Below are 17935 nucleotides of genomic sequence, written 5' to 3'. Positions count from 1 at the left end.
CCTCGTTTTTAACACTGATTTTTTTCTCCCAGGGTGTAGGAGACTTGTATTTACTGGTGTGCACTCTTATATTATTACTAAAGTATGTAACAATACAAATGTATAATAGAATTTTGAAAAAATCCTCAGCAAATGTTGCAATGGCTTTAACAGAATCTAAATACAAATTTGGCGATATTGTTGCCAAGCGAATGAATCTGCAAGAAATTTTTCCACAAACATTAAAGGTGGGTGACCTGATTGACAGCCTCATCCCCAACATTACCCATCAAAATGCAGATTTTGGTATCAGGTGAAAGCTGATACTTTTCTCATTAACATATTGAAATTAGGCGTTTCCAAATCGGTATATTTCGAAGAAATTGTCAAAAACTGTCGAATTAGTCTCAAATGTGGTATACCATATTTTTGACTAATTCAGCAGTTTTTTGATGATATCTTCGGAAATACACCAACTTGGAACTCCTAATTTCAGTATGTTATTGAGGAAAACAGGATCTTTCATTTGATATCTATTTATTACATGATCATGATGATTATCATTAATAAAAACACTGTAGACTACCAGTTTTACGCTGTATTTAAATGTCAGTAATTCCATGGAGAATTAGTCGCATTTACAATGAACATTTACGTGATCTTTTTGCATGAATGCTTGAAAGGGACAACAGTTTATGTTATAAATAAGTTTTAAAGAATTTGATTTTCCAAATATATCTGATCACCTTCCTTTATGTCTAGCGGTTTCAGGTGGTATAAAAAACCCATTTTTGTTTAGAAAAGTGGGGGATGAAGCTATGGATCACAAAATGCCCCTTAAATACCAAATTACAATACCAAGTTTATAAGTACATGTTACAATACATACATGCAGCCATCCGTACAATTCATACACCCATACAGGCACATATACAGCAGATATCACCCATACAGCAGATATACGGTCCGCAACTAATTCCCCCCTAATACTTTCTAGAATAAGTCAAAAAATATTTACGAAATGTAAGAAGGTATGTATAACCCTATTTGTTTTAAACATGTGGACCAATTTATAGCGTCACACATCATTGAGTTCAGTCACAATGGTTAATTGTGTAAGAAATGAGGTCATTCAGCATCGAAGTGGTTACGTAATCCTCTTGGTTACCGGATCACGCTATGTTGGTATGCCTTTGAGTGCCATATACTTTGTGTGGTGATCGTTTCGATCGTGGTTCATTACTCAAGAGCGTGATCCCGTTGACATAGTAACATTACGTAACTTTGATACTGAATTTTAAAAGTTGCACCAGAGTCCCTAGCAGTCGGGTTTTCTTTAACAAACACATGAATAGACCTGGCCTACTGTATTGTTTGAAAGCTGACTCCTATGGACTCAGATGCAACTTTCAACACTGTTTAAAACGGTCTCTTTTTTTACATAGTGAACCATTGTGACTGAACGCAATGACGTGTGACGCTATAATTTGGTCCATATGTGTAAAACAAATACAGCTACCCATACCTTTCTACACGTTTGTGTTTTGTCAAATATTTTTCGATTTATTTAAAAAAGTATTTAGGGGGGAAGTTGTGGACCCTATATCACCCACTCGTTAATGCGTTTGACTATGGTGCGAGAGGTTGCGGGTTCGAACCCTGGCGGTGCCTAGTATGCTCTCATGGAAAAATTGAGTTAGCTTGAAATTCCCCTGGACAAGGAACTTACTGCTAATTGTCTCCTTGGAACCCGTACGAAACTCGGGGAGCTGATCCTGGTTGCGATGGTTATTTGTGGAATGTCTAGGGTGTGCGCTCTTGTAGCAGCAAAGTCCCTGATTTGTTGTTAAATGGTTTATCGAATGATGTGAGACCGTAGTGGTCAGCGACAAACTGTAAAGTGTGCTGAGGCTTGTGGATCAACATCTAGGTGTTGTGCCTGTGCGTAGCGCACTATAAATCACTGCGCTTTGTTTTTTATCACCCATACAGGCACACATACAGCAGATATCACCCATACAGGCACACATACAACAGATATCACCCATACAGGCACACATACAACAGATATCACCCATACAGGCATACATACAACAGATATCACCCATACAGGCATACATACAGCAGGTATCACTCATACAGGCACACATACAGCAGATATCCCCATACAGGCACACATACAGCAGATATCACCCATACAGGCATACATACAGCAGATATCACCCATACAGGCACACATACAGCAGATATCACCCATACAGGCACACATACAGCAGATATCACCCATACAGGCACACATACAGCAGATATCACCCATACAGGCACACATACAGCAGATATCACCCATACAGGCATACATACAGCAGATATCACCCATACAGGCATACATACAGCAGATATCACCCATACAGGCACACATACAGCAGATATCACCCATACAGGCACACATACAGCAGATATCACCCATACAGGCACACATACAGCAGATATCACCCATACAGGCATACATACAGCAGATATCACCCATACAGGCACACATACAGCAGATATCACCCATACAGGCATACATACAGCAGATATCACCCATACAGGCATACATACAGCAGATATCACCCATACAGGCACACATACAGCAGATATCACCACAGGCACACATACAGCAGATATCACCCATACAGGCATACATACAGCAGATATCACCCATACAGGCACACATACAGCAGATATCACCCATACAGGCATACATACAGCAGATATCACCCATACAGGCATACATACAGCAGATATCACTCATACAGGCACACATACAGCAGATATCACCCATACAGGCACACATACAGCAGGTATCACCCATACAGGCACACATACAGCAGGTATCACTCATACAGGCACACATACAGCAGATATCACCCATACAGGCACACATACAGCAGGTATCACTCATACAGGCACACATACAGCAGATATCACCCATACAGGCATACATACAGCAGATATCACCCATACAGGCATACATACAGCAGATATCACCACATACAGCAGATATCACCCATACAGGCACACATACAGCAGATATCACCCATACAGGCACACATACAGCAGGTATCACTCATACAGGCACACATACAGCAGATATCCCCATACAAGCATAACTCTGAAACCCCCCCCGGGCCCCCCCCCCCCCCCCGGGTGACTTACATGTAGGCCTACCTGATCATAATAATGTATATTATGGTCTTTTGGCATCGATGCAGGATGGTTCCAGTCTTTCAGTGTGGAACTGCTAAAAATTGAAGTTGGAGTGGGTTGTTAATTTTTCAAAAATATCCCGGGAAACTATTCAACTTTCCCATTTCCAACTATAAATAGTCCAAAATAAAGGTTAATTTAGGCATTTATATTTATTGGGTCACGGTGCACGCACTAGGCCTAGTAGGCCTATGCGTTTTAGTGGTGTTGTTTCAACTAAAAAGGAAGATAATGGAGGGGGGGTCATTGCATTATAATGGCATATTGGGTGTAAGCTACCAGGCTCATCCCCCTTCAGCTCACTTCCCCTGGGATGGAGCCGCGCGGGGGGTCACTCCCATTGTGGCCTGTACACCATCTGCGATAATAAAAATGTGTAAAAAGGGTAGTTTTTCGTGGGTAGGCACGATACACGCGTATCGTGTTTAGGGTGTCAAAAACATGAAAAATTGGAAAAAAGGATGGCAAAATTGCAATTGCTAATACGCGGAAATGAAATTTAAAATATGAAATTTGATGCAAGGAATAAAATCCCTGTTTAGGGTGTGAAAACAGGTGCGTTTACCTGTATAGGGTATCGTTTTAGCCAAGGGTTAAATCCTTCTTTAGGGTGCTTTTCAAAAGTTGATTATCGCGGATGGTGTACAGACCACAATGGGAGTGACCACCCCCACCCCCAGGGATGGAGCATAGGCAATTGAATACATGAATACAAAACCATTTTAATTCCTTCAGTTAGATATACCTGGTCAATATGGTAAGTTTTACGTGCAAATGAGTGGGTAAAATAGGTATGACCTATGACGATCAGTATTTCAGAGCTTTCAGGGACTTCGTGGGGTTCATTTTGAGTGCTGGACTTGGGTGGTTTTTTGAATCATATACAAAGACAACAATGTTGGAATGAGATTAACACTGGTAAGATATAATACAAAATAAAGCACACAGGTATGTATAATGTTGATAAGCAATTCTGCCATGTAGGGTACCTGCAGGTAATATGGGACCATTAAGGACGTTTAGCTTATGTGCATAAAAACTATAGAAGATATGCCCAAAAGAGATTGTTATGATGAACAACATGTCCTTTAAGATTAATAAAACAGGCAATGTTATCTTGTTTTTATGTTTGTTTGGACGCTATGACGTCAAAATGACGTCATCGTCAAGTGTCCCATATTACCTGCATGTGCAGGTAATATGGGACACTGTGTTATCTCTATGGTGAAAATCAAAATGTTCAGAAAATCACTCTTTTGTTCTAAAAACATTTTTGTTACATGATTTTGAATGTTAAATGCAAATTTCAACAAGAAAATTCAATTTTCTAAATAGTTTTGCTTTTCGCATTGACAATGCACACAATTTCCTATGTGTCCCATATTACCTGCCCCATTCAGTTGAAAATCAGAGAAAATAATCATTTATAAAAGGAAAGTGCCACTTTTCAGTGGAATTTTACCTGCTGATAAGCTTAACCCATCACCTAAAGATCATAAAAAGTGACAAATGCACCCATCAGTACCAGAGTATTTGGATACACAATCATAAAATGTGGCGTCATTGATTTTATATCAGGCCAAAAAAACGACGTAAATTTTTGGGCAATTTCACTCTTTTGGCATTGATTTCCAAGAGTTTGATACTCCAAAACTGCATTTCTAGAAGCACAATTGATGTTTAAAGTGTGTACCTTCTCTAAGCTACTTTTTGTTAAAATGAAAACAGGTGTCCCATATTACCTGCAGCTACCCTATGTTGTAGATATTAACATCTCATTAATATGTATGAGTTACTGATAAACAATGTAAAGCCACACACTTTCCTTGATTAAACCCATTTTTTTTCAAAAGTCACTCTCCAGCAATGAATGTGTTACAAGTGGACTTTTATACATACTGGATTTCAATCAATGTGTTACAAGACTCAAATCATGGACTTGGGTAGTTCTTTTATACATGCTATTTTTCACATGCTCAGTAGACAGAGGATGAATTTGAGTTGTTCTTTCATACATATGACTGGCCTATGTACATTGTATAGCAACAATTTCCCATGCATAACTCAATTTGGCCAGTATGGACTTGGGTGGGTTTTGTATTCATATATAATCAATTTAATATTGTGTTCCTTGTTACTTTGAGTTGCAGGATTTTTGCTGTGTAATTTTCAGACAGCTTGTCGCCCTGGTCGACGAGCGGTGGGTAATATTTTTGGGAGCGTCTGCTGCAGATCGAAGGTAAAGTGTTCTTTCCTTTTTTCCCGTTAATTTAACAATCAATTTGATATTGGTTAACAGCTCAATACTATCTTTACTTCACCCGCTATTTTTGGAGCGTGATATTTGTAGCCAAAATTGTTCTCAGTGGATTAAAACATGGCTCGATTTATCGGTGATCAGCACTGCAGCCAAATTCGGCAGCTTTGTCCAGACTTTTACTACAGACAAACTGTCAATGTGTACTGGACTTAAGGCATAGAAAACAAGAATTCCGGACATCCATCATCTCGGTTAATTCTGCATTCTTAGTCAGTGGCTGTGGACTGTTTAACTTGTAAACTGAATTTCAGACTGGTCAATGCTGGTTTTGTTTATATTGAAATTTTGTATGTCGTTTAATTTAAAGCCATATTATAACATTTTCAAACAAAATAGATTAGCATTTCTTTGCCATAAAATGTTAGCTTTTACTGTCAGATATATCCCCTTTTATTTTTGAGCCAAACAATTACGGCAAAGCAAAGAAAATTGGAATTTACTACCAGCGCACATGCCAATACGTACCACTCCTTCGGTCATGTTGTGGTACGACCCTTTGTTGTGTATATCACCATCCCGCACGCCGTGTACGTACTGTGTGTTATGAACATCGTGTATGTGTTCGACTAATAATTCCATCGTAATAATAAAGTGCCGGTTCCAGCGTTTTATTCAAAATCTCGGATTTTGACAAAACTTTCAGGTGTGCCACAAGGGACGGTACTTGGTCCGATCGCATTTTTGTTCTACATTAACGATTTAGCTGCCAACATTTCATCGCAAAGTTCGCCTGTTTGCAGACGATTGTCTGTTGTACACTGCCACAACTGCTGATGAAGTCTCTCGGTCACTCCAAGAAGATCTTGTAAAACTAGAGAAATGGCAAAATGACTGGCTCATGTCATTTAACCCCAGCAAATGTGTCACAATGACAATAGGTACCAGAAATCCACCTAAGCATATTTACAGTTTCTGTGGTGAGCAGCTACAATCTGTCGATTCACACCGTTACCTGTGGGTATGTTTCAATAACACCTTAACCTGGAATGATTAGTCAGGGAAGTATGTAAGAAGGCACAAAGAGTGCTAGGCTTGGTTCGCCGCAACTTGTGGGGATGTAACGTCCATGTCAAATCTACGGCATATTCCACCCTCATCAGACCATTGCTGGAGTACGCTGCTAGTGTGTGGGATACTCCAATCCAATCAGCACGTTTCTGTAAAAATAATTACAGCAGAGAGGAGGGTACTGTTACAAAAATCTTGGCTGAACTAGAGTGGCAACCATTAGAGACCCGACGTAAGATCAAGAAGTATCCATGCTTTACAAGATCCGGCATGGGCTAGTCGACATTTCATGTGGAAGTCACCTTGTTCACCAAACCAGAGAAACCAGGGGCACAACAAAAAGTTTCACCAGATCCGTTACAAAACCAGACGCTATGGGGATACATTTTTTCCATCTACCATCCCTATATGGAACAACCTGTCTGCAGCAACTGTAAATGCCACTACCATTGAAGCCTTCAAGAATCAAGTCAACAAAGAATTATGCAACTAAAAAATTTTCAATTTAACCTGCACGTCCATCCAAGTCATGCTCTTTAGTCAAGGTTGGCGATGTTGCCTCTACAAGAGGAGATTCTGCTGACGACGACAGATACAGATACAGAAACTACAGCACCTAGAGTCTTGATTTTTGCAGGATATATTGGTTTAATAATGCAGATGTATATGTCATCATGTATACATACATATAACCAGTTCTGCGACATTTATAATGAAAACAATTAAGACACCCTATGGCACCTGCTACAACTTGAGAACAAGTCCTCAAATGTTCGAAATTTGTAGTTACTACAAATAAAGAAATCTAAATCATGGGTGCTGAATGTATGGTGGTACAGTCTAAAGATAGTTATGAACAGAAACTTAATGAGATGCTTAGCGACCAAAACACCTAGATATGGAAAGTTAAGTAAAGACCCACTCCTACAATGTAAGTATAAAGGGAAGTTGGTTGAAATCATGAAAAGACTCAAATCTCAAAATAAAATTGATGAAGGCCAGTACAGGTTATTATACCCTACGGCGGAAAATACCCCCAGACTCTACTGCACCACTAAGATCCACAAACCTGGGAATCCGATACGACCAATAGTCGACTACACAGGATCTGTTGGTTTATCAGACTTCCAAAGCACTAGGTGAAATCCTTGCTTCACTAGTCGGCACATCTGAACACCCTGTGGTCAATTCCAAATCCCTAGCCGAGGAAATGACAGGCATCTACATTGATGACAGTGATATTTTTAATTGCCAACATTTCCATTAATCCACTCTCCAGCTTTAAAAACGCAATCACCGATCAACTTCAGACTTGGTCTTGTGATAGTATTCTTTATATTTACCAACCTTTGTTGTGGGGGCCACCTTAATTACGAACTGCATAATTCTAGTTTATATTCTGGTCTATTTCTGATTTTAGCTATCATTTTGTGCAAATAGGCGTTTGAATTTTTAAAAGTTCATTTCTATGCCTTATATGGTCAATATCTCAAATAATAAGGCCAATTTTTTATATGAAAAAATAAAAAAACTCTTTTTGGAATGGAGGCTCAAGATTAAGAAAAAATAAAACACAAATTTTTGGAAAGAGTGTTTTTTTGTTATGATGTACCAAAAATCACTTTTTTGTGATTTTCTTCATATTTACACCAAATCTGTATTTATATTCAGATTCCTTGATGTCTTGCCTTTAAAAAATGTATAATTGTATATGTCTTGTGTGAATAATTACAAAGTTATGGCACTTTTACTACATGCATGTTTGAGAGTACACAGCCACCTTAATTCAAACACTAAATTGTACCAATGTTCATTTTATTTTTGCACCCTTGATTACATTTGCTAGATTTACCATGAAGAGAAAGGCAGCAATGAGTGAAGATGGAGTGGCAAAGCAGAGCAAAGCAGAGGATTCAGGTCAGTCTGCATCCAATATTGCCAGTATGATTCCAACTTCATCACAAGAGACGCAACAATGTACAACTTTTTCTATTCATCCACTCACCAAGTACAATGGAGATAAGTTTCCATTCTTCAAGCAACCAAGAGAAGTTGGCTACTATTCATTGGATAAAGATCGCAAACTTCATCAGGATGCAAGGCTACGCAAATTTTTCTTTCCGCCGCAACGTGATGAAGAAATAGCATTTAATTTGGGATATGGCTATGAGAAATTCATGCGGAGAGATGATGATGTTAAAGAGAGACTCGACAACATTTTGACATGGCTTGTAAAAAACAAACAAAAGTTTCAGCACCCACAAAATCAAAGGTAACTTTAAAGTGTGTATATAAACTGGCCTCAAAAAGAAACTTATAATTTTTCAAAAGGTCATATCTTAAATTCCTGTCCATAAAAATGAACAAAAATTGAACACAGGATTACTTCAATACTCTACTCTAAACACTGTTCAGTAACTAAACAGTTGTCCAACTGATACAACAGCAAAATGCACTGACATGGAACAGCTTCCTGGACCACATTCACAGCCCAATAATTGGCACCCAACACAAGAAATCTGTGAGTAAATGGAATAGTGTGGAACAAGACCTGTTTCTTGAAGAAAGTGTGTGAAAAGTAGAAGCAGCCCCATTCCACACTATTCCACTTACTCTTTGGAAATAATCACCAGTGTAAGGATCTTAAACACATTCTCACATATTTCTTTTGCTGGGTTCCAATTATTCGCCTGTGAATGTGGTCCCGGAAGCTGTTCTGTTGTGTCAGTTGGACAACTGTTTTGTTACTGACATGTGTTTAGAGTAGACAGGCTCCGATAAATCGCCTGTCCGATTGCCGGGGCAATTAAAAATACTGCCGGGCAAGCTAAATCACCAGGCACTCTGCCCGATCGGGCAATTGCAAAATTATTGTGCAAAGACGGCATTATGACTTGCATATTTTACTTATATTAATAGCAATGCAGACAAACAAACAAAATATATTTCTGCACTAATTTCCACTGTTAATTGTCGTTGATCGCAGGCTATTCTCCAAAACATACATGCTAGTACATGATTAGCTGATTACACTACAGTACATATCACCTGTTCATATCGTGGGAACCGGGAATCCCCCATATCAAATGTTTTCAATATTAATGAGGTCAATCGGTATTTCCATGACCCCGAAACATGTACATGTACAGTGCATATCGCAGTGTATGTTACCGTACATGTACAAGCACATGTATACTCTTTAATTATTAATGAGGTCCTTTTCCCTGACCCCGAAACACGTACAGTGTATATCGTATGTACTGTATAATATGACCATGTACGTATACGGCACTCATGAATTATTCAGCGCACATGGTTGCCAGCCGTCGCAAGCCTGCCCTGGGAGAGTCATCTAATTTGCATAGAACATTATAGCCACAGGCTCACAGCCCACAGCGGCTCTTTGATCTTCTTATTGCGCTTATTATTGAATTACCAAAAGATATTGAGGATCGGCCGGCGGCATCATGCATCAGCAACAACAATTAAGGGGCTTTCCCTGACGATTAAAATCAGGTCACGACACACTGCACATGTATAATGTTATCAGTGCACAACGTTGTTCTGATGTTAACGTAAACAGTTAATTAATTTCTTTGGAGATATTATTCCACCATGGATTAATTTTTAATTCGCAAGTGGAAAGATGCAGATGCTCCTGATCGGGCTGATTCTGAAAGAGCCAGTGGAACATCTCAAGTGAGTCGACTAGGTCGTACGCGGTTGCGGTACCCTGTGCTATTTTTAGACAACTTTAGCTATTGCAATACTGCAACTTGTTGATGGTTTTCTTTCTCAAATTTTCGGGCATAATCGGGCAAGCAAAAGTTGACCTAAGCTTGCCCGATCGGGCAATTAAAAAAAAAAATTTATCGGAGCCTGAGAGTAGAGTATTGAAGTAATCCTGTGTGTAATTTTTGTTCATTTTTATGGACAGGAATTTAAGATATGACCTTATGAAAAATTTCTTTTTGAGGTCAGTTTATGATAATTTATAAGGTTGCTAAAAACACTTGCATTATAAATAGTATGTTTTTTATTCAGCAAACTGAATTGCTGATACATTATACCCAAGCATGTACATAGCCACACAGGTAACTACTCTACATGACTGTATTGTTCCAATTGGCCAGAGTTTTGAAAGAACGGTTACACATTCCACTGTTACTATTATGCACATAGAGTTTTAGCACCACACACACACTTTTTTGTCGTTCAGTCTGGGGATATGCATCCATTCTGGGGCAAATCATGGGGTTACCAATTACGGCGAGTGAAGCGAGCCAAACATATTTGAGCAGGTGGGGGAATTGTGCCCCCCCCCCCCCACTTCTCAAAACCTGCAGATGCCACTGACCAAAAACAACTACATGGCTAGAGGGGAAATAGGGCAAACTATTTTTCCTGAGTAACTGGTGATTGGCTGGTAGCCATGCAGTTACTGAGGGATAAGTAGTTGCCCAATTTCCCAATACAAACCATGTAGCTTTTTGTTTTAATTTATTTGTTTTGCATCAAACTTTGACTATGGGATGAATTTGTTGTGAATGTATGAATGAATGAGGCTCAAAACAATATAACACAATGTCAAATTTTGACATGTCCATTTCATGAGGCAAAACTGAGTGAAACTAAAAATAGTCCTAATTTGACGGAGTGATATTTACACCATTGCACAAACATAGGCAGGCAATCTTTATTTTATTGTAACAGTGTAAAACCAATTCGTTTCCAGCCATTGAATATTACAAAATTTTAAGGAAATATGCTTTGTCATGCCAATTAAGTGGCATGAATTGCTCATGAATGTTTATAAGGTGTGACAATAATTACTACTTACAAGTGCAATTCATTTATTAAGTGAAACCAGAGTGTGTGAAAGATCAGCTTCTTTAGTAATAATTGTTTGTAATCAACAAGTTATATCTTGAAACAACAAGAATTTAATTATAATATATTTTGCCTCTATGTTTTAGGTTACTTGCTGACTTCATAGCATGGCGAGGACACTTTACCAAATTGCTGTGCACACCTTATGAGAAGCGTGAAGGCTGGGCCATGGCTGTCACTTTATTCAATGGTACATGGTATATCAGTGAAGTTGAGACACAAGAAAACAGGCATAGAAGAAAAACATGAACAGTCGTGAATTAGAAATGACCTATTGGGGTTACAAATTTGAGCAATATGTCACAAGTGGTAAGTAGGCTTGCCAACTAAATAATAAATAGAAAGAAATGAAAGTGGGGACAAAGAAGGCTTGTTAAAGGATGATAGTCTCATCTCTGCAGCCTCATCTCCACTTTTTCTTCAAAATTGAGAGTTTACGGTCAGGTGAGAGTACTAAATTATGAGAGATGACTGCGCAGTTGTGTCCAAATTGACCTTTTGACCAAGTTTGTTATTGAACACATTTTTAGAACTTCATATGGTGATCATGTCACAACGGCCCTAACCCTTACCCTAATCCTAACCTTGAAATTCACCCTAACCCTAACCCAGACTCTGACCCTAACCATACCCCAGGTAACCCTAATGCTTCTGAACCATCATCCCTATCTGTAATACTAACCTAAAATGCCCTTAACCCTTTTCGGACTAATGACCCTTCAGCCTAATGGGCTGTTCCATCTTTTGGGCCATATTATTAGATTGCACAATATTGCTGTGAAAATCCCCAGACCCGACATGGTCCCCCACAGAAAATCATTTCTCACATACTCTGCAGGTGTATGGAATACCCTACCAGCATATAGCTTGAAACCAGGATTTGCAGAGCTTCAAGTGGGAGGTTAACAGCTATCTAGGCACCAACCCATCAGCATCACCTAAAATATTTCATTGCTATTAATGCCTAGAATAGCCATAACATCAAATGGAGTTTATAGCCTGTGGTGGCCTTTGTTTACACTGTTACACATGTGGTAGCAGACCTGAAGCCAGGAGTTTTTGTGTGGGGGTGCAGGACGTAATGTGGGTGCAAGACATAAAGAAGTGGACCCTATATATTAAATGAGAACCTGGTTAGGCAAACTGTTAGCAGATAACATATGTTCACAACTAAATGGGCCTCTTGGTGGATGGGTGGGGTTAGAGTGAGAGCCCATACATGTACCTGTTTTGGTTTTTGTGTTGTTGTTTTTTAATATGAACATTGGGTAGAGAACAGGTGTGGGGTAATCTTCCATATAAGGTGCCAGAGCTGAATGTGCATGTATTTAATGGAGCAGACTTTATTTACCATATTCCCAGCGCCAGCACTGTGTAGAGTAAATTACTCCATACCCATTCTCCAACCGATGTGCGTATATATATTAAAATTATGTGTATTTATATTTTTTTAATGACAGTTGATGGGAACACCCCACCAGATACAAGTCAAGCAGTTGACAACCATGAAGCTTATTGTAGTGTAGTGAAAACTACCCTGAATAATCATCGGCTACTGTTTAGTGGTGAAGTAGACTGCTGCCTCTATGGCTGTGATAAAGGCCCACCTGCTAACTACATTGAATTGAAAACAAGTAGACAATGGTATACTCCCAACCATGAAAAGAATTTCTACAGGTATTACTGAGTGATGTACTCTATCAACATAACTATGAAGAACAATATTAACTCCACTCTTTACAGTTCTGAGAAAATCAAGGTTTAAATTATACTTCATTTAAAACAAATTAGGTTAGGTAAAATGAGTTTCATATCGTTCCGTTCAGTATATGATTGTGCCAGATTTGACGACAGCCTTATATGGTATATTAGGTAAAGATATAATATATGTAACTCAGAGAGTAAGAGAGAGAGAGAGAGAGAGAGGGGAGGGAGAGGGAGATTTCTCCAATATACAGGGTGTCTCAATAAAAATAGGCCCTGTGGATTAGGGGACGTAACTTAAAATTTCCGCAGTAAAATCATAACTTTTTTGTAGATTCAAGAACCATGATGTTTCGTTTTTAAGATGGTATACAAAACATCAAAATCTGTTCACACGTCACTGAGATAATTGGGATTTTACAAATAGATCCGTTTTTGGACCGTTCCAATGGGGCAATACACATAATGAAGTAAACTCTCAGTCTTGCTGGGTACGAGTTGAAAACATCAACCAACCAATCAATCAAAGAACGTTTTTCACACCTTTCTCTTTGGGTTATAAATATGTGAAAATATACCTTCTAAACATATAGTTCATATATTTCTCAAGCAATAACAGGGCCATGAGGTCAGTTAAGTTTCATAATGTACACATTCGTGACCAGGAAAAAATGTCTTTTTCCAGAGAATGAATCACATGAATTGCAATTTGATATAGTTGATGCGCTTACATAGCTTTATATGGTTTAGGAGTCATTTATTGATCCCGCTAATTCGCTAAGCGTGTTTCCTCAACTGATAAGCACCAGGACCATCACTCAAACATTATAAATATTGGAAAATGATAAAGAAAACATAATGGGTGTATTCTTTTTAAATCCTGTATTGTTCCTACCTTTTAGATAAAAATCCTGCTTATTTGTTGTTAAATTGCGCTAAATTCCAGTATACGGATGTTTTTGCTCAAAAGGGTAAATGCTGTTTAGGCTATGTCTTAAAAATCACTAGTCGCACATCAACTAGCGTTTTTCGGGCCACTAAGCGCCATTCGTGAGATTCATTCTTGGGAAAGAACTCTTTTTCATGTTTTTCTGGTCATGCATACGCTTGGCCCTATTGTTGCTTGAGAAATGTTTCAACAATATTTTACAAGATATATTTTCACATATTGTTAACCCAAAGAGAAAGGAGTGAAAAACATTCTTTGATATATTAATTGATTAATATTTTTAATTCGTACTCAGAGCAACTTTTTTTTTGTCCATTATAAACTACAATGCATCACATTAGTGTTTAATGTGTATTGCCCCATTGGAACGGTCCAAAAATGGGTCTATTTGTAAAATCACAATTATCTCAGTGACGCGTGAACGGATTTTTATGTTTTGTGCACCATTTTAAAGAAGAAGTGTCATGGTTTTTGAATCTTTAAAAAAGATTTTCTTTTACTGCCAACATTTTAAGTTAGGTTCCCCAATCCGCAGGGCCTATTTCTATTGAGACACCCTGTATTTAATATTCAGCAAGGGTATTTTGTCTCCTACCTGTTTCTTCTCTCCAGATTCAAACTTCTCAAGTGGTGGGCACAGTCATTTCTGATTGGTATCCCACAAGTTATCTGTGGATTTCGTGATGATGAAGGTGTAGTAAATCATCTCAAAAGCTTTGACACATTACGCATGCCCAAGTATAGCAGGGTGAGTATATATAGTCATTATATCACACTTCTGACATAATATGTGACCTGATCTGAGCCATGGGGGCCAAAGGCAGCAAATTTGAAATTGAGATAAAGGCAAAAATATGGAGTAAAAAACAATAAAATACATAAGAAACTACACATCAGAACCCTTCAGAACTTTAGAATCAAGTATGCTTGGTGTTTTCAGTATATGATAGCCTAATGTTTGTATAAGGTAATAATTATAATAACTCAATCTTCCAAAATGCCTCCTTTGGCCCCCATGGACCAGATCGTGTCTCATATAATTATGTAGGGTGTATGACTAGATCTGTGGCATATATTTGAGGGTATGCTGTACTAGCCCTGTGGTGGGTAACCCTTTTGAAACCAAGAGCCACAAGCACAAAGGACAGATCAGCAAATTATTCATGTCTAAATGGCTTGATGTTATAGGCCAAATGACACTTTGTGAATGCTCATTGCAGGTGAGTTAGGCCACCTGTCACAGCAGTACAGCACCACGGGTAAAGGTTTTTGTTCTACTATTTCGAGTGAGAGGGTAGTTCTCTTTTTATGCAACCCATATCTGTAATTTTGATATTGCAATTCTGTCAAACTGTCAATAAAACTTCTGTTGTCCAAGGAGGTGTACTTGTGGTTTGAGAACCTCTTCGTTTTAAACAAAATAAAAGATTAAATTGTAGCTATTTATAATTTGTCAATCTTGTCAGCTCATATATTTTGATGTACAAATATGAAAACAGTTCAGGAAAGAGCTAATTGCCATTTCAGTTGCTCTAAAAATACTCAAAAATGAAATATTTAACTGTGCCTTGTGAAGACCACAGCAGCGCTACACAGTGCCACCTGACACACAGAGAGAGAGAGAGAGTAAAGAGTCTCCGATTGCATTACATAATATGGTACATGATATATTTATTTGCATTTCAGGGTGAGTGGAATGGAGCAGTTTGTTTTCATTTCATGGAGCAATTTCTGACTTACATTAAGTCAGTGGTAGTTGAAGACGACCCAAGGTATGCTCAAGGGTTCCTATTATATTCTTCCTTATTTTTGTGTGCTACTTGTTTCGAAAGTCAGTAATTTTGCATCTAAAAATGTTTTCAAGTGAAAACTAAACTTGAATTATTTAATACAGAAGTGTGTCAATAAAAGCTTTTCTTTATTTATTTGTGAAAGTACAAAGTGCCCTTATAAAGTAATTACTCACACTTTTGGTTATAATTCCAGTAAATTTTTCTGTCTTCAAAACAAAATGAGATTTCTCATTGGGGTAAACCCCAAAACAAAAAGGAATGTTTAATTTGATTGGCAAATCACTGAAACTCTGTAACTTTGACAATAAGCAAATGAGTCAGCTTTGGGTTTCATGTGAAAAGGGCACATTTTAGACAAGTATGCAGATCATGAATTGGATTTCCAAATTTAAATTACATTTGGTAAGAAATTAATTGTATTTTTTCATTGCAAGTTATAACCAAAAACATTAATATAATGCCCTTTGGGACACCCTGTACTTACAGATAAAGAAATCACATCTCATGGGTACTTCATTGTAAGTTAGGACTGGATTTTAATCTATAGATTCCTAGAAATACCATTCAACAAACTGTTGGACAAGTGTTTGATTCAATTTTTGCAACATTAATCTTCAGTAAGTTTAGATCAGAGCTAGAAGTAGGTTAACACTTAGCAAGCATGCCAATTTATTCTATTTATTATTCATGAAGAGTGATAAGTAAGCACCAGGTATGTGCAAAACTGCCAAATAAATCCATGTATAAAATTTAATAATAAATGCAACTTTATTTACTCTAGTGTTTTCTCAAATATAGTTTGATGATCATTTTCAATTTCAGTGTGGTGTTTTTATTTGAAAGACGACCGGGCTCTTCAGAAATCACTTACAGAAAGCTGAAAGGACCACCTGATCAGTTCCTCCCTGATTGGTATATCCAAGAATTCCCTAATCTAAGCAACACACCTGTTGGAGATCCCTCATGAGGCAACAGACTAGCTTGAGGTGAGGGCAACACAAGAAACATGCTGAAGGCGAAGGCGGAAAATAAGTCAACTGAACTATAAATGGTGTCCCTTACATTGAGAGTGGTGGAGGAGGCTGAACTGGGGGGGGGGGGGCAGAAGTGTGCATGTGTAAAATCCGTGGGAGCCACAAAGAAATACAGTCTTAGGCTATAGCTACACAGAGTACAATGAGATACCAGTTGGATTGTGGTCTTGTTTTAAGGCCAAATTATCCAGCTTAGTAATCTTTCTGATTTGAATGTAAATATCTTGTTGTTATTTTAAGTTATTTTCTGTTTGGTGTCAAGGTATATCTAGGTATCAACAGCATGGAGCTACTGTAGCATGTTGTAAAGACTGCTGATAGGTTTGTGCATAGCTACTCAGCAAATACAAAAATGTTTTGAAAATGTTATAAATGTGTTGTAAATGCATTTTGGTTTGGGTCAAAACGTATTAATAACATCAAAATGCCTGGTTATATAAAGGTCATGAAAACATTTTTAAATGTTTTATATGAAAAACATTACAATAACATTTTCAAATATCAAAATGTTGTTTCAAAATATTTTTTGGCAAACATTTTTGCAAAATATATTGTTAACACTTATTTTAGAATGTTTTGCATCAGGTTTTCACAAATGTTTTCTAAATGTTATTAAAATGTTTTTAATTGTTTTCTACCCTTTATTTAACCAGACATTTGAATGTTTTTAAATATGTAAAACATGTTTGCTGAACAGTGGCAGCACCACTGAAAATTGTTTTTGGGGGCATTGGGGTGGGGGAATGAATTTCAGGGGGGTGGGCAAAAATCAACCAATTTTGTGCAAAATTGCCACGAAATGTGAACATTTTCATAATTTTGAGTCTTTTTACTGGTGGCAAGAGTTCTGAGCAGGGTTTGCATCAACCATTATTATGGAATTTTGCCGCAAATTTTTTGTTTTTTTACTGTGGGGTAAGAGTTCTGACTGGTGGACATCTTTTGTGGTGCCAAATACCCCCCTTCTAAGCTCCTCCCAAAATGGCCATTGAGTTCATATTTGCTGTAA

At 37.9% G+C, this 17935-nt stretch overlaps 1 protein-coding gene across 1 annotated transcript; it reads left to right on the top strand.

The window, feature by feature from the left end:
• The first annotated feature begins 5391 nt into the window (after window positions 1-5391).
• Window positions 5392-16979, top strand: LOC140145281 (decapping and exoribonuclease protein-like). Its single transcript, XM_072167042.1, is given in 8 exon segments — window positions 5392-5467; window positions 8403-8828; window positions 11533-11687; window positions 11690-11755; window positions 12907-13123; window positions 14712-14847; window positions 15786-15871; window positions 16715-16979. Coding segments are annotated over 7 exon segments (1224 nt in total). The 5' UTR covers window positions 5392-5467; window positions 8403-8409; the 3' UTR covers window positions 16860-16979.
• Window positions 16980-17935: the final 956 nt, after the last annotated feature.

This window comes from Amphiura filiformis, unplaced genomic scaffold, assembly GCF_039555335.1.
Source record: "Amphiura filiformis unplaced genomic scaffold, Afil_fr2py scaffold_197, whole genome shotgun sequence".
NCBI classification, from domain to species: Eukaryota; Metazoa; Echinodermata; class Ophiuroidea; order Amphilepidida; family Amphiuridae; genus Amphiura; species Amphiura filiformis.
The sequence above is the reverse complement of the archived record's forward strand: the minus strand, read 5'-3'. Positions and strand labels throughout refer to the sequence as shown.